Source organism: Pyrus communis, chromosome 5, assembly GCF_963583255.1.
Source record: "Pyrus communis chromosome 5, drPyrComm1.1, whole genome shotgun sequence".
Classification (NCBI taxonomy): domain Eukaryota; kingdom Viridiplantae; phylum Streptophyta; class Magnoliopsida; order Rosales; family Rosaceae; genus Pyrus; species Pyrus communis.
In genome coordinates, this window is record NC_084807.1 from 289,364 (window position 1) to 314,534 (window position 25,171).

Consider the following 25,171-nt stretch of genomic DNA (forward strand, 5'->3'; position numbering starts at 1 on the left):
GGGTTCCACTAGGTTTCCGTTAAGTGGTCTGGTTCCCTGCTCCGTCTAGATTTCGTTGAGTGGTTCGGAATCCCTCGTGCTCCACGATTCCGTTGAGTGGTCCGAAATCGTATCCTGCCTTGGATTTCGTTGAGAAGTTCAGAATCCCTTTACTCAGTGATTCCGTTAAGTGGTCCGAAATCTCGCTTGGTATTTTGGTTCCATTGAGTGGTCTGGAACCCGATGTTGTTGGATATCGTTGAGTGCTCCGAAATCACATTCTTCAGAGATGTAGGCTTTCAGCCGAACTGTGTTGCTATAGCCCTGCATTTTGGTGTATTGTATGTGTTATTGATTGATGTGATTCTGGAATGGTGTTGGAAAGCACATGTGTGTGTGAATGACATGATGACAACTCTCGTTTGGCTTATGGTTGATGTGTAGTGTGGTTCTCTTATGTTTTTTACTAGGAAGTGTTTTACGAACAGTTCAGAGTTTAACAAATGGTGAACTACGAATGACTTGATCTCATCTGAGGGTACGTAGGCAGCCTAACTAGAAAGTTAGATGCAGCCATAAAGTATATGAAAAATTACTACGCAATCAGAATCTTGAGTTGTGTTTTGTCCATATCCTGGAGGCAAGTATGTTAGATATACGGGTACTTGGTAACGTTACTTGTCGATCCTGGACGTATGTCGAGATCGAAGCGTGACATTGTTTCTAGTCTGTGTAGCTTTGTCATTTTGTTACTTCAGTTTAGCAGATCTTAAGTCAATTTATGCATTGGTCAGTATGCATGACTTTCAGAAGTTCTCCGTTTCGTTTACATAATTTGAATATGCTGGAATTTCAAATTTTGATTGTACCTATGCTCTACGTTTTGATTACATCATATAAGCTCTTTTGGGATTCCCGGTTTGTCCCGAAATTTCAAAAATATTTCGGGATTTTTAAAAATTTGGTTTGAGATTGATCTTCAAATTACCATCCTGAAAAATTTCGATTTGAAATTCGGGATACTTGTTTCGGATCGGTAACTTTACCAAAAAAAAAAAAAAAAATTATAGATTTGGAGCTTTAGTCAGGTCGTGGGCTGTACCGTAGCTGGGTTGAGGCCTCAGTTTTGATGAAGAATCCAAGTGAATAATTGAAGACCAAATCCAAGTCCAAGGGAAATGCGTACAAGAGAAGAATCAGAATATCCGAGATCGTGTGAACAAGGACACGTTGGTCAATTACTGTTCATCCATTTCTCCTCCGCCTATTTTTAAGTTGCGTGCTCGAGAGCGACTCCCTGCTCTAACCTTATATCTATAAATTATACATATTTCACCTTCCTTTCTTAATTTTCGATGTCGAAGAAATTGAGAAAGATTAAAAAATCATTAAATCAAATAAATTGCAGAAGATTTTTTTTTTATTTTTTATTTTTAGGTACAAGGTTAAAAGATTAAAATCAAATAAATTGCAGAAGATTAAAATATGAAAATTAACAAAAAAAAAAAAAAAAAAAAAGATGTACAAGAGATTCAAACCGGTGTTTGAATAGCGCCAGCATTACAAAATAATTATAAAGAAGGAAGGTGCGGTGGTAATATTTGAAAGAAGAAAAAAGATGTACAAGAGATTCAAACCGGTGTTTGAATAGCGCCAGCATTACAAAATAATTATAAAGAAGGAAGGTGCGGTGGTAATATTTGAAAGAAGAAAATGGAGGGATGAGAATGGAATATTGAAATGAAATTAAACCAAACCAAAATAAAATATGGACGATATAAAAAGCACGGAAGCAGCAGCCTCCAATCCACAATCCAAACCCATAATCTTCACCATGAAAGGTGGCGCTGCGGCTGCCGCTGACACTCCTAGTTTCAACAACAACGACAACAATATTACTACTACTAGTGACCAAACGACGACCTCTACGTCCTCCTGGGGCACGTGGGAGGAGCTCCTGCTAGCATGCGCCGTCAAGCGTCACGGCGTCCACGACTGGGACACCGTCGCCATGGAACTCCAAGCCAAGACCTCTCTCCCTCCCCTCCTCACCACCGCCTCCAACTGCAACCTCAAGTACCTCGACCTCCGCCGTCGTTTCCACTCCCGCCAACAAAACGACGACGTCCCTCCAGACGTCGACGACGTCCACCACGATCCTCATAACAATAATACTACTAATATTCCCTGGCTCGACGACCTCCGGAAACTCCGCGTCGCCCAGCTCCGTCAAGAGCTCCATGGCTACGACGTCTCCATCGTGTATTTCTTTTTATTTTTCATTTTAAATTTCACGTAAATTTTTAGATCTGAGTCCGAGCGAGTTATTTTGATTGAATTGGATTAATTTTGGCAGGTCGTTGCAGTTGAAGGTGAAGAGGTTGGAGGAGGAGAGAGAAGACAGCTTCAAAGACGACGACCCCAAACCAGATCTGGAGGAGCAGCAGCAGCAGGACTCCAATCGGCACAGATCAGAAAACGACAAAACAGTTCGAGGCAAACCGGACGGTTCGAAACCGGACCACGAGAACCAGTCGGTGAACGGCTCCAATTCGACCTGCTCCAAAAACCTGGACCATGACAACAAGCCAGGTCCAGGAGATCGCGCCCTCTCTGAACCGGGCCCGCTTTCCGCCGGTTCCGATGAACCGTCCAAAAAGACAGGGAGCGGGCAGTCGGATTCGGACTCGGACAAAGGAAGCTCCGAAACGGTGGCTAAGAAGCGGAGGGTACGGGGCCGGCAAGGGAAAGGTTGGGGCGACTCGGCGGGTGAGCTGAGGGAGAGCAGCGAGGCGCAGAGTTCGGTGAGCTTGACGAAGAAAAAGAACGGGAAACGCCATCGCAGAATGGAGGTCCCAGAGCAGCAGCAGCAGCACAATAACGAAGATGTATCGTTGGTGAAATCAGAGCCGTTGATTGAGGTCCTGCAGTTGATCCGCGCGCACGAGCATGGCTCGTTGTTCGAGCGACGGCTTTCTGCCCAGGTATTTTTGCTTATTTAAAATATCTTTATTTTTGATGTTTTTTATTTTACCGACTTTTATGAATCCACTTAGGAAAGTAAGAAATAAACTTAAAGTCGGACATGATAGGTTGAATGAATTTATAACATCACGTTAATATGTCGTGATTTCGTGACGAAAAACACCATGTCTGCCAGAACTACCAAACTTGTATGCACAAAAACGAAAACAAGATGGTATAAGCAAAAGAAAAAAAAAAAAAAAAAAAAAGAAGGGGAGATATTATTATTAATCTGTTAAAAAACGACTATCCGTTTTAATCAAAAGCTAATTGAGTTTTGGTTTAAACTTTTGTGCATATAATTTGGTCATAACAAGGGTGTTATGGTTACTGTATAATGGGACTGTGTGTGGGCGAAACAAGTGGTCATGATGTTTCCAAAAATGGTTTATTGTTGTTGGTTTGAGAAAAGTACGCGTGCGGCTGAAATTCCTGCTCCGAGCCCTACGGGGGTCTAGGTTTAGGTTTTTGCATGAAAAACTCTCTGATACTATTGCTTACCTGCATTTTTGTTAACATATTTATTTACATTTATGGATTAAAACCTAGTATACGATAATTATAAAAAATAAAAAAAAATAAAAAAAAATTTACTCTTCGCAAAATAAATGATTTTTTTTTCTTTTTATAAAATTCTTAAATGTATATGGTTAAATTCATCTGGTAACATTATAGTGTAAGGATGAATACTCTTAACCAATTAAACTATAAATCACTTGCTAATTTGGGTGTTAATGTGTAGTGTGTGGTGTGTTGTGTGTGTGTGTATTTCATAAAAGAGACATGGCTCCCTAAGATTGAGGAGGAGCTCCTCCTCAAGATACGTTGTGGTTAATTTACGGAATTTCATACTTATGATCAAAATCGTTCATATTATAAATCACACTGTAAAGACTATCCCTATAAAAAATTAATTAAGTATAAGTTCGGTTAGTCAATTAATTGTAGCAAATAGGTAGACGTTTTGTAATTTTTCTATTGGCTCCGTCAAATCTGTTTTTATACAATTCGATGACTTAATATTAATTTTTTGCATAGATGATCTTTACAAAGTATAATATAAACGATTTCGATTTTAAGTATGAATAAATTAGCCAAGTAATGAATTGAGAAGGAACTCCTCATTCATTGAGGAGCCAAGTTAGTTTCATTTCGTAATTCCTAAAACATAATGCTAGGGACTCCTAAATTATTTTAATTACTGAATGATGTAGGAAGCATTATAACGTGTTTGTTTGTAGTTGGCAATTTAAAATTTGTCACATCAGTTGCCATTCAAATCAAAATTTAAATTTAATTTTCTTTGAAAAATTAGATTAAACTAGAATATTTTTCAAATAGTACAAAAATATTGATTAATTATACTGCCTGCGCAAATGTGTTTGATAATTTTGCGGGAGTATTACTTTAATTTACTTATAAATATGAAATCAGAACACGCTAAATTAAAAAGTAAGACTCTAATTACTATTTACTAGAACAGTCTATTACCTATGGTATAAAATTCTAAAAAAAAAAAAAAAATAATAATAATAATATTTAACAAATGCGGTGATTTTGCCCCCATCGGGGTCATGGACCCATTAGGCATAGGTACCACCTTTTTTTAGTAGACTTTTCTTTCCTCTTATTTCCATCTTCTTCCATTTTCTCTTCTCACGCTTTCATTTTTGTCTTTTTCTTTTTATAAAAATTCAAAATAAGATGTTGATGTGATTTGATTGTTACTCTTCAAATGAGAAGAAAGGAAAGAAAGAGAGATTGAAAGGGAAGAAGATCCTACTCTCACCTCTTTTCATCGAGATCTTTTTTTCTCCTTGAAAATTTGAAATCCTTTGGGTACATCCTTTTATAAAATATCCAGATTCTTTTGTTGCTATATACCTTTTTAAAACGCTCCTTTATTTGGGTTTTACCAAAATATGGCACAAAAAAGCAAAAGAGACAAGTGCCTAGTTAAATTACTGTGTTGCCTTAATTTATGTTTATTTAACCAAAAAAAAAAAGATTTATTTATTTTCTTAAGTGCAATGTGGGCCCACAATGTGTGATCAATGTACAGGAAAGCGACAAGTACAAGAGCATTGTCCAGCAGCATGTGGACCTGGAAACCATCCAAAGCAAGCTCCGCAAAGACTCATACTCCTCTTGCTCTCTCTCCTTCTACCGAGACCTGCTCCTCCTCTTCAACAACGCCGTCGTTTTCTTCCCCAAATCCTCCCTCCACTCAAAGACCGCTCACCAACTCCGCCGCCTCGTCTTAAACGAAATGAAGAAGAAGAATCTCATCACTCGGCCCAACCACGACCCTGCACCCGAACCATCAGATTCGGCAGTTCCGGCACCCGCCACAAGTCAACAACTCAAACGCCCTGATCAGCTTGAAAGATCAGATTCCTTGCTTTCCAAGCAAAAGTCTACTGCCCCCATCATCGTCTGCCGCAAACGAAGCTCCATTTCGTCAAAGCCTTCCGCTGCTGCTCCTAGCTTTGGTCAAACTCTCAAAGGTGACGACAACAAGAAAGCAGCAGCTTTTGATCTTAAATCGTCCATTAAGAATAGCAAGGCCTCTTCAGATAATCATGCAGCAGCTCAAAAGCATGGCGGTTCAGTAGTATTAAAGAGTGCTGCTGCTGCTAAAGCAAAAGACAACCCTGTGATCACTGGAACCAGAGGCTCAAGAAGAACAAGTACCAGTATTGCTCATCACGAGAACAATACCAGTGCTTCCAAGAAGAAACAAAGTGCGAGCCCGGCAAGTTTGAAAGCGGAAACTCCCAAAGCGAATAAGAATGGGAAAATGGAGGCAGCGGGGTCAGACAAAAAGCGAAGTGCAGCTGCTGATTTCTTAAAGAGAATAAAGCGGAATTCACCTGCGGACACATTGAAGAGGGGTGGTACTGGCACGGGCACTAGTTCTAGATCAGGTGGAGAGCAGAAGAGGAGGGGAGGTATTGGTAAGGCTGACAAAGTTAAGGAAAGGGTGTTAAGGCAAAGTGGCAATAAGAAGAAACAAGCCAAGGAAGAAAGCAGCAGTCCATCCAGGCGAAGCGTAGGCAGGCCGCCCAAGAAGGCGGCTGCTGAGGCCGCAAATGCAGTAGCTTCACCAAAGCGGGCACGGGAAAGTGGAGGAAAGCAAGAGGCTTCTAGGCGCCCTAAAAAACGGTCTAGGAGGTAAATTAGTCGTCTAGCTTCAATGCTTCATGCATGGCCAAGGAAATGAAGGTGTAACTTTATTCATCTATATTCTAGTGAGGGATAGGGAAACTAGAAATTAGCAGTAGGCAGATGGTATTCCCTAATCAGTAGTCCCTAGGGTTTTTGTTTTGGTCGATATATTTCTAGTGTACGTTTGAAGGATTTATTATTTTGTGTCAAAATATCTGTAACAAGCATATGCAATGTAATGTACAAAAAGCACTTATTTAGAATCAACCCCAGAATAATCGTGCATGGCATCAAGTAGAACGACTCTGTTCTTGATCAGTGATAGTTTCTTTCTTCTGTTAGAGAATTTAACATATTGTTGATGACGTCTTTCTCACGAAGTCATTGAAGTTTGTGATTCATTCTGCTGTTTGTATGATGGATCCTTTTCTCTCCCTTTGAGAGATAACCTGTGAGAAGAAGTGCGCATAGATCAAAATGAGGATGACTGAATGAAGAATGCTCATAGAATTGAAATGCGAAAAGGAATCGAAACAGGTTTCTATTGTGTTTATGTTCCCTTACCCATGCCCTGTTATTATCCAAGTCATAAATTCTGGCATACAAAATTGCAGAAATGCACGAGCCATCGGAAATGCAGGGTGCATTATCTTCAGAGTTGATAGATGCTGCAACCACAAGTACATTATTTTCTTCTTAAAAATAGAAAATTAGGACAAGCCTTATAAGAGGCTTAAGTGGGAAACTTGGTACAGAAAACTTACAGCCAGGGGACCAAATTTGAACTCTATGCAAGGTCGGTACATAGCAAGCATTTCCGGTGCCATTCGGGTGGCTGCATGCACTATACCAACACGCCTCATTCTTTTTGTTGCATATCTAATCACCATGAATCCAGAATGAAGCCAAAGTTAGTATGCCGGGTTAGAGATCTTTAAGTATACAGAAGCTTGTTCGTATTCTAATAAGTTACAGTGCTTCAGGATTTAAGCCTAAATCTTGGATCAAGAGATTTAACCCTAACCGTACCTTCTCAGGGCCAAGACAATTGCATCTGTCCTCTGAGCATTGGAGCCAGTACTGGAAACTTGATCAAGCTCATCTATAAGCTGGTAACTGTCCTGCACATAAAATCGTTGAAGTAATGAGTCCATGGGAGCTCAAAAGAGGGTATTCCGTCCAATTTTCTGATATGTGAAAGATAAAATCTATTTCTAAGACCCGATACCTCAATTGCCATGCATCCCCCTATTCCAAGATTTGGCTGCAATGGATGAGCAGCATCACCTAGCAGGGCAACACGCCCGGTTCCCCAGGAATATATCATGTCTCTATCGTAGATATCTCTTCGTAAAATCATGGACTCAGGTGTTTCTTGAATTAGAGCAACCACTTCCTGACACCATTTTCCAAATACCTCCAGGAGCCTCTTCTTTTTACCTGCAGCTTATAAGATTCAGATAACTGGTAAATGGTTAGGCATTACCACAAGTGAGAGAGAGAGAGAGAGAGAGAGAGAGAGAGAGAGAGAGAGAGAGAACCTTCAGGAGGATCAGTGCTCATTGGTGGCTGCTTATGGAAGGCCAACCATTGCATATTCCCATGCCCAACTTCTACTGCACCGAAGTACTGGTTCGTTCCCAAGAAGATCCGATACCTTCAAACCAAGAACATGTTGATTGCAAATGAAAATATTTGATCTACTAACTTTATTTAGGATTTTACGCCTTGACTTGTCGATGTTCAAACATTCAGCATGTAAATATGAAAGCATATGCATACCCAACACTATTAACATATGCTGGGACAACTTTAGTGAGTCCACTGTAGCAGGTGTAATTTGAGTATTTTGCTTCCCGTGTGCCAAACAATTTCGAGCGCACCTAGTGACGAAGAACCCAAAATGTATGAAGTTGAAAAGAGGATATGTTGGAGACATATGGTTCGAAGAAGAGACAACTTACCTTTGACCAGATTCCATCGGCTCCTACTAAAACATCACCATCATATCGTTGTCCATCTTCAAGGATCACTGTAACCTAATTGTTAATAATACATACGGGAAGAGGTTGAGGAACTTGTACAGAATTCTGAAAAGTTACTAATCATAAGAAGTATCTAATGAATTATGATCTGGAAGTTGATCCGGGGAAAATATGGAAAAAACCTTTATTTAGGAAGTGAAATATATAAAACATTATGAGACTCCCAGCAAAAGCATTAAGGCAGCAAAGACCAATGCACCAATATGTTAGGATTAGGTGAATCGAATGCCACTCAACCTTGTTAGGGTCTTGAATGAAGTCCACCACTTTCGATTTGTTTCTCAGAATGTCAGATCCAACTGCATTGACTAAGATATCCAGAAGCTCCATCCTGCATATTACTTGAGTGATAGGAAGCCCCCTACTTACAGCACTCGATGACAGATCAAACTTGGTAAACCTGAAGCGAAAAGTAAAAAACCAAAGATCAAATACAAACATGAACTAAGAAATGAATTAAGTCTTTCTCAATTTAAACTCACTAAATGGAGAAATTAGCAACGATATATCCTCTTATACAGCATTCAGAAGCTGCCCGTATACAGTATAAGTGATTCATAAAAGAGTCTGATTCGGTGGTGTTGAGTTTCTATACTTCAACAATATTGGCCTGTTTTTAGCCATTCAAGCTTTTGGGGTCCAGTGATTGTCTAATATGGCATGAGAGCTCGGATTTAAGGAGTCATGGGCATAGTGATGAAGACCTCCAATCCCAATTCTCTACTTGTTTGTCGATTTTCAAGGCATGTAAGTAAAAGGGGTATTGGTTTTTGTAACCGCGCGCTGAAGCTTTTGCGGTCGAGTACTTGTGTAAGAGTAACAAACCTAAAACCCTCCAACTCAAAAGTCAGAAATAAATACCATTAGATGCCACTTACTGCGGTGAGAATCAAATCTAAAACCCTTCAACTCAAAAGTTCGCCTTTGGTGAGAATTAAATACCACTAGATGCCACTTACGGTGAAATTCGTCTTTGGTGAGAATTAAACCTAAAGCCCTCCAACTCAAAAGTCAGAAATAAATACCACTAGATGCCACTTGTGAGTGAGAGGTCTTAAGTTTGATTCTCACCAAAGGCGAATTTCAATGGTTAAAACCTAAAATTTTTTGCTCTAACCCTTCTGGGTTAAATTTTTAATTCAAGATCATTAAATAATGAATTTAGGTTTCTTAAAGTAACTTTAAAAAAAATATATATATATATAGACTATCTAAATTTAATTTTATGAACATTGTAACCTCAAATGTTTAGATACCGATAAATATTGAAAAATTACTAAACCGACACCATGAAACTCGTGGAACACTATGAAAAAATATGAAATAAATGAATATTTATTAAATATTTTAGATTTAAATTTAGATCATTAGATATTTTTCTTTACTGTTAGATTTGATCATATTAGGTCTTAACCGTTGAATTCAATAAATTTATAAATGTAAAACTAAAAAAATACACATATATGGTGGGTCAACCCACTAACTCGGTAGGAATTCTAGGCTATATTTGCCAAAAAAATGAGTTTTAGGTTAAAACTCATAGTTGGCCCAATAGTTGAAGCAAGTTGAGGTAGGTTTAAAATCTAAAATTTAAGTTTTATTTCAAGGGTTGACAATAATCTTAGTGTAAAAATATCGTTTTTCAAAAAAAAAAAAAAAGAGGAAAAAAAATTGGAGGCTTGTACCATTCGCCTGAGACTCCGTCAGCATAGCCATTGATTCTGTTGCCAGTTTCACAACCTGCTTCCATGATTTGTTTCACGACGTCCTCGTCAATGGCTTCCAGCACTGCCAATGCACTACTCACAAGTTGAATTGGTCCACGTCCTTTCCCCTCCCCTCTCACTGAACTCGAGTCTTTCTCAAACACCTGCACTTGGAACCCTCGATGTTTCGCTGCCAATGCCAAAACTAGCCCCCCAATGCCCCCACCGGCGATCAGAATTTTAAGCTTCCTTTTGCCACCCATCTCTCCGTCCGAAGTTTGATCTAATCTACTAGTTTTACATCTTATTACACTGTTGCCTCTAATGATCCTAGTCCTACTGTATTTTTTTGCTCTAAAACTAAGACTCTGGTGACATGAACTAGGATACTGAGAAGAGACCCCCATTGTTGACCAAAAACAGAAATACAAGGTTGCTTAGTGTCCAATACTTCGTATATGCATGTATATATATAGCAGGTAACATAGTCATACCATATTAGACAATCACATCGTACAACATACACGCTATTGAATTCATGTATTTATTGAATTAAATACCCACCAACGGGAGAGATGGAGTTTGAAATTATCAACGCCTTAGACTATAAGGATGGTGAAATGTTTTTTTTTTTTAATATTCTGAAATAAATAAAAATATATGTCAATAATGTCAAATTTTTGGGCATATATTAATGTTGTAAAATCAATGATAGGTGTAGTGGAATATAAAATAAATGAGACACAATATATTTACAAGGTTTGGCAAGTGTGCCTACGTCCTCAGGGCAGCACCAGTACTTTCTTTCATTATTTGAAATAATAGAAGTATAAAATAACTCTCACTATTTTCTCTAGTCTAGCTCACTAGTATTTTCTCCTTCATACCTCTTCTTTCTTTTCTCTCTTCCTTTCCTCCGTATGTTTTTCTCTCATATCTTTCTTCTTTTCTCTCCTTTCCTCCATATGTTTTTCTCTCTTCTCTTTCTTCTTTTCTCTCTTATTCCTTCCTCTGTATGCTCTCCTTTTATAGGCAAAAGATTATTGTAATAACACTATTTGTTTTACAAACTTTCTTCAAGTAAATAGTGAAATTATTGTGCATAAATAGTAACTCATTTGTTTTTCTTCATATAAATAGTAATTCATCTAATTTTTCTTCAGATAAATATTAACGAACTATTTATGTGGACCATCCATCCATATGTAATATTATAACACTTAAAAAATATATATATCGAAGTATTCTTTTCAAGGTGGACCAAATGTTTGGTAAATTGAAATAACAAGATAATGTTTCGTTTGGTAGTTCGGACTGTATTGACTATTTATTTCAATCGGATAGGATAAATAGCCACTGGATAGTACTGACTAAATTAGTCGGGCGTTTGATGTAATATCGGACTAATGATCGTATTATTTATATAGTGTTTGGCCTGAATTTGAAAAAAATAATAATAAATAAATAAAAAGATAGGAAGCAAATCCTATCTTCATGATAGGAAGCAATTGGATCTGGTACGATGTGGGGGTGACGCAATGAATTTTGTGCTTTTTGGGTTTGAGTTTGTGCAGTGGTTCAAGGTGGCAACAGTTCGCAACCATGGGATCTCATTTCAAGATACAATAGCAGTGGCAGACTCGCGTGCAAGATGATGATGAGAGCAATTATAGAGAAGCAGTGGGTCATGGGCAGCGACGATGCGGGTTCTCATAATGAGTTGATTCAAGTGGCGAAGATGGCTCTGGAGCGGCGCAGCTCTCCACTTCTAGTTCTATCCGCCACCATGTATGTATGAATAGGGATGGAATGGCCTGGGTTTAATATCCACCTCGGATTTTCTGTTTGTATAATGTTGATCGAAGGTGAGGAGGGTGAAAAGAGAAGGAATACTTGGATGAGGTTTCGCGATGCGAGCAGAGAGATTGAATTTGTGACCCAACTAAATTATACGGGGGTTTTGGAGAGTATAACTTAGCAGGTGTGAGGGGTATTAAAATGGTGGGACCAGTTTAATTTATTCGGTGCTTAATTAGTACATATGAGCACCAAACGCCTTCTACCGTATACTTATACTATCCGATCCTTTATATGGCATGTCAAACGAGGCCTAAGTGTCCTATTTATTTTGCAGTTTGCATTGGCTTGTTTTCCTTTTTGAGTCCTGAGATATATAACCTGCAGGAAGAAGAGCAACATGAATGATATGTAAGTTTTGTATCTGTTTCCGGCTCCTCAAGTTTTGCAAAAAATTAGCTATCATTATTAATTTGCACCATTTTCACAATGAGTAAAACTGTCTCAGTGGAAGGTCCTTATTTATATATGTATTTTGGAATGTTTTAAAAATGAAGGCGAAGTCAAGGCGTTTCATGGATAGCTTGGCCTAGGCAATAGCCTCGAAGCATAAGGCGATAGCTCACAGTACCTAAAATTATTATAATACTTCATATATATAATACTTTGTAAAACAATCAAGCAAACAAGTTAAGCAATATTATTATCATTTTTCTAATTCATATCACAAAGTCATAATAAACTAATAGAAATTAAGTTAGAAACATGAATTTTGTAAAAATCCTGGCCAAGATGACGTTGTTTTGGGTTTGGGCTTTTTTTTTTTTTTTTTTTTTTTTTTTTTTTTTTTTTTTTAAGTCGAACTCTCAGGTCGCCTATGCGCGGCAATAACCTAGCCGTTTAGGCTAGTCTATAGCCAATTCCTGCTGGACAGAGGCGCTTAATTCATAGCCACACCCCAAAACCGCATAGGCGAGTCTTAAAACTAGTTTTTTAAAAGCACTGATGTGTGTGTGTGTGTGTGTGTGTATAGATGCTGCAAGAATTTGAGATAGATTTCTATGTTTACCCATGCCCTACTATCATCCAAGCCATAAACTTTGGCATCAGAAGTTGCAGAAATGCACGAAATACAGGAATTGCAGGGTGTGTTCTCTGCTGAGTTAGTAGATGCTGCAACCAAAATAACAAATTGAAATCAGCTACATTTAAATTACCTCCTATTTCTTTTAAATGAAAATTAAGAAAAGCTTTGAGGAGGTTGAAGCAGGAAACTAGTTGGGGAAAACTTACAGCCAAAGGACTGGTTTTAAACTTTATGTAAGGTTGGTAACTTTCAAGCATTCTTGATGCCATTCGAGAGGCTGCGCACACTATACCAACACGCCACACTCTTTTCTTTGCATATTTCATCTTCATCACCATCGTCCTGAAGTAAAAATAAGAGGGATTGAAGATCTTTTGATTAGACAAAATCTTGTAACTTAATTTAGAAGGTTTCAAGAACACTCAAGCCTAAAGCTAGGAGTGTGAGAATGCTTTCTAAGAGATAGGGTTTTCCTGCAGCTGCGATTTACCTTCTTAGTGCCAAGACAATTTCATCCGATAATTGAACATCTGAGTCAGTTTTGGAAGCTTGATCAAGCTCAAATATAAGTTGGTTACAGTCCTGCACACACAATCACCCGAGTAATGAGCGCATGAAAATATGGTTGCTCACAACTCACATAGACTTTTAGTTTCTTTGATCCTAGCCATTAAGTCATGTTCGAGAAATGTAAAAGCCGAAACGCATGAGGGGAGGAGGTGATTGCTCAACAACAAAATAACGAACGAGTGACGAGCAAAGCAACCAAGCTAAAGCACTCTTAGCAGAGAAAATGAAGACAAAATTTTGCTTTCAGAAAACATAGGATTAAGTTGGATAACCCAGACCCCTTTCACAGTTCCCCTTATCGGTGCAATGCAGAAGTAAATGTTCTTAACCACTTGAGCTACAAACTCCTAACAATTTCCTTTAAAAGTCGGAATATTTTTTATTTTGTATTTGGCAAATTTGGATCGCAACGACCACAATATTCTTGTCCTTAGAACTTCTTTCCCCCATAAGATTTGATTTTGTTGCTCTGTTGGATCGTGACGACCAGAGTGACTCTTTTGTCTTTAGAAATTTCCCCCGTAAGATTTGATTTTGTTGCTCTGTTGAATCGCGACAGCGACAATAATTCTTCTGTCTTCAGAACAACTTTTTCCGATATTGTAACCAATGAACCTCAGCATGCTCGCACATCCGAAAAATAAAGGTATGAGATAACCAAGGTGAGATTTTTCATCGCGTATCCATCCCTTCTCGTTTGTGCCAAGTAAACATGCCCTAACTTTGCATTGATGCACTTCTGACTGGAGTTTAAGACACTTGTATCTCCGAGGACAGCATGAGAGATTTGAACTTTGAAACCTCTTCCAATATCGAAAAGAGAAATGACACTAGGCCAAGAGAAAGAGAGTACATGTTCGAGAGTATACGTTCACACATCACATGTATGCAACAGCTAAAGGGCAGTAAAAAATAATTTACACAAGGCAGCACGCTAATCACTATCAAACAATGTTACAAAAGGCATCAGAGCTTTCCTAGGTTGACTTTGCCTGCCCACTCTTTATAACCAAATAATTGCCCGACTGCAGTAGCTCTCATTCTACAGTAACGCCTATCCTGGAAAGACCCAAGCCCCAGTGTTTTACACATGCTGGGTTGGGGTGTGGAGTTATATCATTGTACAAAAAGGCGGCCGTCACTTGCAACCCAGATCTGTTTCACTTCCACAGCCTAGTCTCCTATCTCATCATTACCCCACCTGCTTCCAGCCTTTTATGCGCTTTTTGACTGCTGCAGATTTTAAACCAGCCATCTATCATTCTCAATTCCATCGGTTGCCCGAGCAAGAACTGTGTCCGTGACCATCAGCTGTTTAAAGGCAAAGGTCCTACACGAGGCATCAAGAGAGGAAATAAAACTAAAACAATTGAGCACCAAACAGATGATACACACCAAAGTATTTGTTCTCATCCATAGCATTTGAGATACGTATATTCTATTTCCAGAAAATTACATATGAAGTGCCAGATTATTCATAAGCATAAATTCTTCAAGAAAAATGAAATGCCAAATTAAGTTCTCACTTCTGTGTTTGATGCAACTTTTTATAAAATGACGAGGAATTTATGGGGGGGGGGGGGGGGGGGGGGGGGGGGGGGGAGGGGGGGGGGTGGTGGGTTTGTTGGGGGCGTGGGGCGCTCATATGAAATTGTGCAAGTAGACTTGGTGGACACTAACCAGTTACAAGCTTACATACAACAAGGTAAGCTTTGGACAACAAAACAAGATAAAGCAATGATTACCGCATTCACCGTCAGAAATGTCAGCAAGCTTTGCAATTGCATCAATAAGTGCTTGTTCATGATCCTGCTCAAAATCAATAGATCAGTTTTGCAAATAAGAACAAAAAACTTGTAATGAAACTTAAAAATGCAACAAAAGGAATTAAAAAAATTCTAAGGTTGCCCTTCTTACTTTCAACAGTTTCTTTGCTTTCTCAATTTCAACAGAGTCTGGATGGTTTTCACCAAAGACCCTTTCTACCTGTTCAAATTTAACAAAGTTTAGTTGCATCAATCGAATAAAAGTAAATTTATTGACTATATATGGATTAACTAGCTTTTACTGACCTCCTTAATTAAAGTATCTGTGTGAAGTAACTGGATATTGTCTGGAGCCTTCTTTCCAATGCCATTTTGTGAAGGCGGAAAATCTTTTCTTGTTTGAGCCTTTGGGATCCCTCTACCTCTTCCAGGAACTGGAACATTGTCACGGCCTACAAATCTATTCATTCCATGACCAGATCCACTATAACCCCCACGATGAGAGATTCCAGGATCTTCACCTACCCACTGAATATCCTCCGGAGATATCTGCACAAGAAGTAATAAGCCAACATAAGAAATTATGTAAAACATCTGAAATTAATATATCATTATTGAGTGAGAAAAATCCACTTGGTCATCATTCATAAACAGGACATGAAAACCAAATGAATTTCCGTTTCCTTCCTGTAATCCTGTTCATTCTCCCCATTAAGTGTGAACCAAACATAGTGTTAGTATTGTAACCGAAAACTATACAGTTAGTATTCAGTTGATTAAGTTGTCAGGCTTTTTCTTTTTTTCTTTTCTTTTTTCATAGTCATTATGAGCGTTAAAATATTCAAAACATACCTGTTAAGGATTCCAATATGTGTGTGATGGATAAGGTGCTTAGTTATGCCCGTTTCTAATTTCATAATCTCTTTTAATGCTGGGATGTTAATACTATCACTATGTGGAGCTTGTTTGGTTAAGTGATCATTCAGGGACTAAGGGCCAGAATCACTTCTGGGAAGAAGCACCTCCTCCCCAGAATCACTCCCAACCTAATTGTGATTTCTTAACTATTAAGCTGTTTCTATAATATTGCAAGGGTTTACTTATTGAGTTTGGACCACCTAATTATGTAAAGGCCCTTGAAACCTTAACCTCCTAATTGTGTGTCCTCTCTGTTTGTCCTATCGGTTCACATCACTGTCCCTTGTCAGATACCTTTTATACTTCACATTTTGTACGCCAAAAAGATAACAAACTTTTTGAATCAAGTAATGGTGGCAACGGAATGAACAGAAGCTACTTAGTAGGTGCAAAAGGCAAATATTACTGGGAGGATGTTATGATTAATCAGCTAACAGCACTGTATTGGACAAATTGGACAATTCAGAAAACATTGGTTAACAAAGAGTAGAAAGCAAGAAGCAACAAATATTCATTAAAGAAAATTTGTAGGAAGTCTTGTCAGAATGTTTGAAGTACATACTACATACACAGAGAACATTAAGCACTAAGTACAGTATTATAACATTATTACATTTTTAAAATTTTTCAGGAAGAAACAAACTTCAAGTGGTCACTTATATTCAAGAGTTGACAATTCAGCGTCTACCATAGCATCTTACTTCTTACCATTCAAATAAGCTTCTGGTATTTATAGCTTTACAATGCATAATTTTCAGAACACAATGTAAATGAAAACGACATGCTGCCAATATAACTTCAATGCATCAAGCATACCTCTGATAGATTAACCCATTCCCATGTTTCATTTGCCGAATTCATATCATAGACTAGATGGTGCCGTCCCTAAAATTCAGAAATGAAAAAAAGAACAAATGTCAGGTACATGACTTTACATTACTACAAACTCCTGTAACACATCTACAGGTAAAAGATACCTCTGCTTGATTGTAGTCTTTTATAACAGCTTCATAAAAAGTGTTGTCATCGGGCCACCTAGTCCTTACTTTCCTCCCAATCAAGGTATCATTTGTCTTTCCTTCAGCAGGTTCACTTACAACGGCACCAGTCGAAACTCTATTCGAAATTTGACCCCTTCCTGTTGGACCTGAGGAAGGGAACTGCTTCATTGAAGAAGCACCAGGCAAAATTTGACCCTGTTAACAGAATGTGACCGAAGGAAACTAATAAATAAGTGAACAAATAACCTGCAGACTTGTTTTTTGTTTTACTCAATATTCAACTCACAGGTTTATGCTTCTTGCCCTTAGCTCCTGAGGCTGGGGCTGGGACAGATCCTCGTTTTACAGTGGACGAAGATGGCTGGTGGGATGTGGTAACTGCTGGTGGATGAAATGATGGTGTTGGCCCAGTAAAGGACTGTGTATGTACTGACTGCGCCATCTTCTGTTTCTTGCGTGATACAGAGACAGTAGGACTAGGTATTGGATCATGCACTGCTTGAACAGTACTCAGCATGCCCGGTTGAACCCCGCCAGCCTGTCTCCAGTCCCTGTTGGCATCGCCCAACACAGTACCCATTAAAAGACACAAAAAAAATTAAAAAAGTAAAATTTTAAAAAATTTAAAAAAAATTCTAATGAATAGGTCTCATTTCTCAACTAAACGAAAAGCCTGTATCTTGATTCTTCAATCTATCAGACCTTATCCTCTCTATGATATCATCTGCTGCATTAACCCGTCCTACAAGTTCTTTGTGCTCCTCATTCGATAACCTCAACTCCTTTCTAAGGTTTGTCAACAGAGCTTCCTTTTCCTGAAGAAAATACATTTCATGTAGCAGTCACTAAACCTGATCAAACAAATTAAAGATATTAGATCCATGAAAAAAATAGATCACAAAAGTACCCAAGTAATGGCATCAGCTTGAGCTTTAAAGGCTCTCAGAACTGAACTGTATGCTTCTCGTTCAAGCTGGTGAATTTGTGCTTCCATGTCAGTTTCACCATACATCCTAGGATATGGGACAGAACCCCCACCAGATCTTCCATTCCCTGTAACGCGGCCCCCTCTGGGAACTCTATGCTGCTGGTGTGATGGAGGAAGATCGTCATCAGTTCCTGCAATTTTTTTTTGAGGTTCAGAATGGATGCAACAATAATCAATAATGAAAATGAAATGAGACACACTGTATGGCCAGAATTCACAGAAATATGGAACACTAGATTAGAAAGAGAATATCTTGCGGGTTGTCTATGCATGACAAGCAAAGAGGGATGCAATCATCTGATTTTAGATTCAGTGCATGGACACAGTTGTATAAGCTTCTAATTGATAGGTCCTTGAGTGAAAATGTATAGGAAAAAGTGAAATTGCAATAAAAATTCTCAAATCTCTAACTTCTAGTATAGGTGCAAACCCAAGAACTAAATAAGATGGCAATTTCAACTGGAAAAAACTGAAGTTGCCAATTTCATAAAAAAAAAAAAAAAAAAAAAAAAAAAAGTGTCTGCAACTAAACCGGAGGTTCCCTTCTACACTTCAAGTTCAAACGGCTGATTAGCTGCACCAAGAGTTTTATTTGTAAAATGAACAACACATTCAATAAACTCATCTTTAGAGTACAACTTCCAGACTAATTAGATCCTTGAGATACATTAAACTACATTTCTCCTATCAAGTAGAACTTAAAATAAACAAACATCCGGTCCCCAAGAAGGTCATCTCCCCTGCTGTTCCTGAATGGCCTATGGCTTCTAATTTTAATTCTGAGAAAGCTTGAAAGTTTCAGGTTTAACTTGCTTGGGAGCCTCCTGTGACTGGTAAATTTAAACTTAATGTTGATGGTTCTCAGAGGACCATGTCTAGTCAGATTGGGGCGGGAGTTGTTATAAGAGACTCTCATGGTGACTGGATGGGTGGGTTTGCTGTTAATTTGGGCAGGCGGAAAATTTTAGAAGTAGAGATATGGGGTTTATTTTTTGGCCTCAAACTTCTTGCTGATAGAGGTATATGCGATCTTATAATTGAGATGGACTCCGCCATTGCTGTTCAGCTTATCCAGATGTATGAGCTTGCAAGTTTTCAACCTCTTTCTGCATTGGTTACTAGCCGCTGTTTTTACTGAGATGGATCAATAATTGTGAAGTCGCCACGTCTACCAGGAGAAGGACTGTGGCAGACCATCTAGCTAATGGAGTTCTAATTTGGGTTTAGGCGTTTATTATTTTGCCTTGCTGGATTGGATCTAGTTTATTTGATGATGGTTTAGGGGCTTGCAGTACCCATTGATTTGTATGGATAACTTATTGTAGTTGGTTTTGGGGTTCATTCCCCCACCCGCCCAAAAAAAAAAAGTTTACCAAGACAAATAAAGAAACACCAGAACCTCTCAAGTCATATTTATATTGAACCAGTTAAACTGCTAGTATATGCGAATACATAATGTACTGTATGATACAGGAAGCATGTTGTTAATAAATGGGAAAAGAAATGTGAGTAAATTGTAAACAGATACTGATGAAAGAGAAAAGAAAGTGTAATACATCACAAAGAAGGTTTTTTCACAAGTTATTGTAACTTAGGTATGGCATGGAATATGCTTACCATGACAGACTTTGTTTAATAACTGAAACTAAATATGTATCGGACTTCAAGCATATACACTAGTGCCTAACGACACTTGAAAGAAGTTCAAAAGGTGCACAGAATAATAACCCCGATACACAGTATAGGTGCTCTCCTTGAGGAATCAACGGCTCTTTTCTGCCAGCATGTACATGCTTAAAAGGATGATTTGTCTTTCTTATTAAAAAATTTCTTATGCATTCAAAAGAACTTGGAAAAACCAATGTCTCAAAATCCAAAAAGATTCCTTCTTTTTTTCCCTCAAACTCTGGAATATGGTCAGCAGCGGTATTTGCAAAGAAACAACAGACAGTCTAGAGCTTTATTGATGTTAACTCTCAAGTGATCAATCATTTGTATTTAATTACTACTTCTTGTTGAATAAACCCGCACACTAGACCTTGTTCTTTGATGTAACCAATGGCAATAGACTAAACTAGCAAATAACAGAAAACTTAGAGACACACAAGAAGACTAAACTAGCAAATATTAGAAAACTTAGAGACACACAAGAATTATACTGGTTCAGCAGAACTTTTGCCTACGTCCAGTTGTGATTTCTCTACCGCTCCTTTGATTAATAATAGAGATTATAGAACTTTTGCAAACCCTAGAACTAATCTCTCTCTTGTCTTGGCTGTCACAGTTTTTCTCCTTAGAAGAATAAGCCTTGCCGCACCCTATTTATAGGCAGAGGGTAGGCTACATGTCCCAAGGCTGATTGAATTCCTATTTCTAAGTGGACTAGGAAATTACACTTATCCAAATCCAAATAGACTTCTAGAAATCCAAACCTAAATTGAATAAGGAAAACTGAATTCTTTCCTAACAAGAACGGTATACCTCTAATTTTCCTAAAACAATCCTACACCAATTAGGACATATTTGACGAGCCAAAATCCTAACACTTCTTCGTTCTTTCACACTCTAGTATGAACTTCTCTGAAAAAATCAAAACCTCGCTCTGTGTCAACTAATGAATGGTCTGAATCATAAAAAAAATCAATTTCAAATCCTCCTTCAATAACCTAATGACATATAAATCATCAATCCCAAAAGAACCCACGTTTTAAAAAACCAAGAAGGGCTCATTAATGTATATGAATGTATATAGTAACGAAGTAAATTACACCAAAGAAACTTCATGCTCTTCAGGCAAAAAAAATCTAAAGTGGCCAAGAAAGTGAATTTAGGTTGCTAAACACCATAATTACGTCGGGGAAACCCTAATTCCTTCACTGCAACAATCCCCAAAACCCCCAATTACAGTTCAGAGTGCCATACACAGATTATTTTTTTTTTTTTATGAGAATTAAGAGAAGAACGTAACCTAAAACCCAAATTAAGCAGAGAAGTCACTTCATATACCCTAGTTACTGGGAAGAATCAATCTTTGAAAGGTAAGCTCACCGCTGCTATCGTAGGGCTCGTAGTCCATGGGCAGTTGATAAATCCTCAATCAAAACCAGAACCCAACAATCTCAAGCGCTGAACCTGGCAGCGATTCCAAATACGCTCCCAGAGACCTTGAGGTCCGAACAGCACCAAACGACACCGCAAGATGCCGCAGCAAAAGGTCGTCGTCGTGGAAGATTCAAGAGTGTTCCTCGTATGTTCTGCAGGAAACAGAATTGGAGGAGGAGAAGTGGGGTTTCGGAGAGTAGCGAGAGTGAAATTAGCGGCGGTCGGTTTCGGAGGAGGAATCACTGCCACTGCGAGTTTCTTCTCTTTTTTTCTTTTTAGCATTTTTTTTATTTTTTATTTCCGTAACATTTTTGGTCAACATGATTCTTTCTCCAGTTTTACTTTTTGTTAATTTAGCTAATTATTCGCTCAATTTTTTTTAAATTTTTTTATACAATACATTCACGCTAAATATGTGGAGAATAAATTAATTTCGAATTTTTTTATTTTTAAAAAATATCATTGTGGTAGCTAATTTTTGTAATTTTGGAACTTAACAAAAATGTATTTACAAAACAATTAACATCTTTGATCAATGGCCTAAGCCTCACGAGAAAGAAGGTGAGGCCAATGGATTTTTGATGTATAAGTTAATTTATCTAAAAATAGTAAGCGTTATGACTTTTAGGGGTAGCCAAAAGCCCTTGATTGATGTTGCGAGATTTGAAGGGGTTTTTCAATGAATCTAATAGTATCTCCAAATGATATATCAAATATAGTATGTCAAAATTTTATTTGATGCTAATGTGGCAAATTGAATACAAATGCTAAATCTTCTTCTTTTCCAATGAATATGTCAAATATTTATTTTATTATTTTATTGGGCCTAGAGTTACATTAACTATTAAAAAATAATTAAAAAAATTAAATTAAATATATTTGACTCCTTTGTTTGCTGTAAAAAAAAAAAAAAGCTAAAAAGCAAGGAGTCAAATGACTCACATGCCACATCATATATGGCATGTCCATTAGAAAACACTTGAATGTCTTTTAATCGTATTTGGCATATTTAACATTTTCTTTGGATATGGTCTAAAGAGGCTTCTCAATGGAGTGAGATTTGACAATCTTTATTGATGTTGTGAACCATGTTATATCCTTTCTTTGTATCTTCAAAACATAGTGTACAGTATTCAAAAGCTTGTTTGCAGATTCTAGAATCTCTTTCGCCACATTTATCAGGAACACAACTTTATAGCACTGTTCTGAAAATTTTCACCTAGCGTTGCCTAAGCCCCGCATAAGCACTAGGTGGTTGGCCACCGTCGTAATTAATTTCTAAGCGTTTGAAGATTAAGAAAGTGTGCTTAGACATGCTTAGGCGTCTGTCTAGCCCGTCTAAACCCCCACTTTGATCGCTACTCTCACTTAGATAGAAAATAGATAATTTTCATTTGTGCATTTATTTTTTTAATAAATTGTAATTATTTTTTAAATAAATTGTTAGAGACTTGTTTAATACTTTGACGAACACTCATTATATTTTGTTTTCCCATGTTTTCAATATGTTATACTATCTAATCTATATGTCACTTTATTTTTTAATTTATGTATTTCAATACAATTATGTATTTTTTAAGTATGAATAGGCACTTATTTATACGATATATAATAAGTTTATTTAAATCCGCTCAGTTCACCTAGGTCCTCGCTTAGCCACTTAGGTGCTAGGCCCTAATTCACTGTCCAACTAGTGCCTAGTGACACATCCCGATCGGAATCAAGGCGTGCTAGCTGTTACGTGAGAGTGACGTAACCATGTGCACAGTGCGGAAGCAAAATTAATAATAAAAGTACAAATAAATAAAAACCAAACTACAAAACAATGTAGTTAATATACAAGTGCAAGTGTAAGTGTGATAAGCAATATTCAGAGCACAGAAAACCTAAGTGCAGTCCAGAAGAACGAATACTAAATACACAACACCCAAAGATGATCCTACATTTGTGATGTTCTGTCAGAACCACCGTCAAGACCTCGTAAACCGCCAAAGCTGCTTCTAACTAGAACCTGGAGGGGCGCAAAATAGAAAGTGTGAGTGGGCAAAAACAAAGCTTTTCAAAATCATTTCATTAACAAAAGTTCTAACCCTTCACCGTAAAACTTGTATAGTTTTCCAGAAAATAGAATATACACATATATCGAAAACATGTTCAGAAATATGCCTTGTCGAATGCCTCCACATAAAGTGTAAGTAACCTAGGTAATGTCAATCCATGCAAGTAACATGTCAGCTAGAGTCACCTAACATGACCTGTACGGCTGAATCTAGAGCTCAAATCCCCAACTCACTAACTATACCTGTACATGAGTCGGAACCACCTAAAGTGGTCTGTACGACAGGACTGGGTGTAAATAAATACGCTCAAGTGTACGATCATGTGAAGACTGGGCGAATAATCGCGGGTCACCTACGAGTCGAAACCACCTATAGTGGTCTGTACGACAGGACTGTGCACTTAACTTGGATCCAAGATGAGCGTGTGATGCAGAAGGTGAACATCACATGAAGGATTGTGCCCTACTCTGGGCGGGAGCACTAACACCGGGGGTGCAGGTTATGAGCTTTCTATGCATCTCACATAACCACTAATTCACAATCATAAACCATAAACTTACTTGGCACTTACCTATGCGTCCGCAACACTAAACATACATATATGCAACTACTAATGCATAAATAAATAGGCAAACGCTATGCATGGCATTTAAAACATATAAACATTCCTTTTCATTTTCTGGGAAAAACCACAAGTATATAGGTATATACGGAAAACCAAAAGCCCACTCACTGATATGTGAAAGGGTCGTAACCCCCTTACCTTGAATGACTGCGCTCGTCCTTAGGATGGGTCTCACCTATATGCGAAACAATTATAAAAACGTCAATTTAAGCACATAACCAAAACTAGGTAATAACTTCTCATACAATGCTCAAATGGTGTGTGTGAATACACTAACATGATCTACTCAACCTCACAAACATCCCCATATTTTAAAATGATTTTTCGAGGCTCCACGTGCCGTTGAGGGCACGACCCTACGCGCCCCCACGAGTGGCCACGTGCCAAGCACACTGACGGCATTAGTTAACGCCGTCAGGAATATTCCGTTAAACCCTAACGGAATTCAATAAATTTGACTGACTGTGTCAAAATATTCTGTCCAAACTGACGGAATATTCCGTCATCTTCTCCGCGCGAGTCGTCGGTCACCGGAAACCTGGAAAAACTTCAAACCCTTCGTTCTCACTCGTTTCTTCACCAAATTCTATGAAATTTGCACCAATGGAAAGGTGGAGATGAGTAGAACAACGTTATACCTGTTTGAAACCTCAAAGATCACAGGATCTTGCTGGAAAAAAATTCAAGAAAAACCGACCAACTTCATAACTAGCTTTCCCAACGTCCAATTCCACTCAACGAACCACCCCGAGCTTCCTAAGGACCTCACTAAGCTTCCTATAAGCTTCAAATTCCTTAAAAGTAAAAAATTCACGTGTGCATGAACAGTGACCCAAATCAGAGATTCCTGGTTCGACGTGAAATCGAAGGATTCCTTACCTGAAATTGGTATGGTTGAACTCGTATGGTCCTCACGAACACAAAGGTATTAATTTCCACTTCAATTCGTGACGTTTGCAAGGGATTTAGGTCTCGTCCGTACAAGTGAAAATGAGAGAGAGAGAGAGAGAGAGAGTGTTCGAGACAAAGAGGGATACGGGGAAAGATGATGAGGATCAGAGTGTGTGGTCCAGATGCAACCAACAAAACCACAAAACAATCACCCAAAATGACAAATAACCACCAGGGGCAAAATCGTCATTTCACACCTACGGTACAATTAATTCGGGACGGGCTGTCACACCTAGTGTCTTTTAAAACCTTGCTTTACAGCGAATGTATTGACAGATGTGGGGTACTTATCTTCTAGTTTGCTTATTGGGATTGTTTTAGTAGGTAAGTTGGAGATACAAAGTTCTATCAAAAATAAAATGTTCATACTACTTTTTAATTTAA

At 38.1% G+C, this 25,171-nt stretch overlaps 3 protein-coding genes across 4 annotated transcripts; 1 reads left to right on the plus strand and 2 right to left on the minus strand.

The window, feature by feature from the left end:
• The first annotated feature begins 1,699 nt into the window (after positions 1–1,699).
• Positions 1,700–6,626, plus strand: LOC137735234 (uncharacterized). The gene is made up of 3 exons (XM_068474642.1): positions 1,700–2,241; positions 2,336–2,963; positions 5,066–6,626. Exons 1-3 carry the CDS (start codon positions 1,748–1,750, stop codon positions 6,179–6,181), a joined length of 2,238 nt encoding a protein of 745 aa, XP_068330743.1. The 5' UTR covers positions 1,700–1,747; the 3' UTR covers positions 6,182–6,626.
• A 67-nt stretch (positions 6,627–6,693) lies between these two features.
• Positions 6,694–14,631, minus strand: LOC137733483 (zeaxanthin epoxidase, chloroplastic-like). Its single transcript, XM_068472632.1, has 14 exons — positions 14,578–14,631; positions 13,297–13,388; positions 13,013–13,148; positions 12,789–12,892; positions 10,846–10,945; positions 9,902–10,176; positions 8,454–8,616; positions 8,136–8,210; positions 7,954–8,054; positions 7,713–7,828; positions 7,400–7,611; positions 7,201–7,292; positions 6,936–7,050; positions 6,694–6,839 (listed from the first exon to the last, which is right to left on the minus strand). Exons 1-14 carry the CDS (start codon positions 14,629–14,631, stop codon positions 6,732–6,734), a joined length of 1,743 nt encoding a protein of 580 aa, XP_068328733.1. The 3' UTR covers positions 6,694–6,731.
• LOC137734098 (protein EMSY-LIKE 3-like) lies at positions 14,161–21,448 on the minus strand. 2 transcript variants are annotated; one of them, XM_068473378.1, is made up of 10 exons: positions 21,098–21,448; positions 17,969–18,180; positions 17,764–17,876; positions 17,348–17,612; positions 17,038–17,220; positions 16,877–16,945; positions 15,449–15,691; positions 15,294–15,362; positions 15,122–15,185; positions 14,161–14,706 (listed from the first exon to the last, which is right to left on the minus strand). In XM_068473378.1, exons 1-10 carry the CDS (start codon positions 21,123–21,125, stop codon positions 14,684–14,686), a joined length of 1,269 nt encoding a protein of 422 aa, XP_068329479.1. In that variant the 5' UTR covers positions 21,126–21,448; the 3' UTR covers positions 14,161–14,683. The 2 variants fall into 2 exon arrangements, with proteins under 2 accessions (XP_068329479.1, XP_068329478.1); XM_068473377.1 differs by having other exon boundaries at positions 17,038–17,256.
• Positions 21,449–25,171: the final 3,723 nt, after the last annotated feature.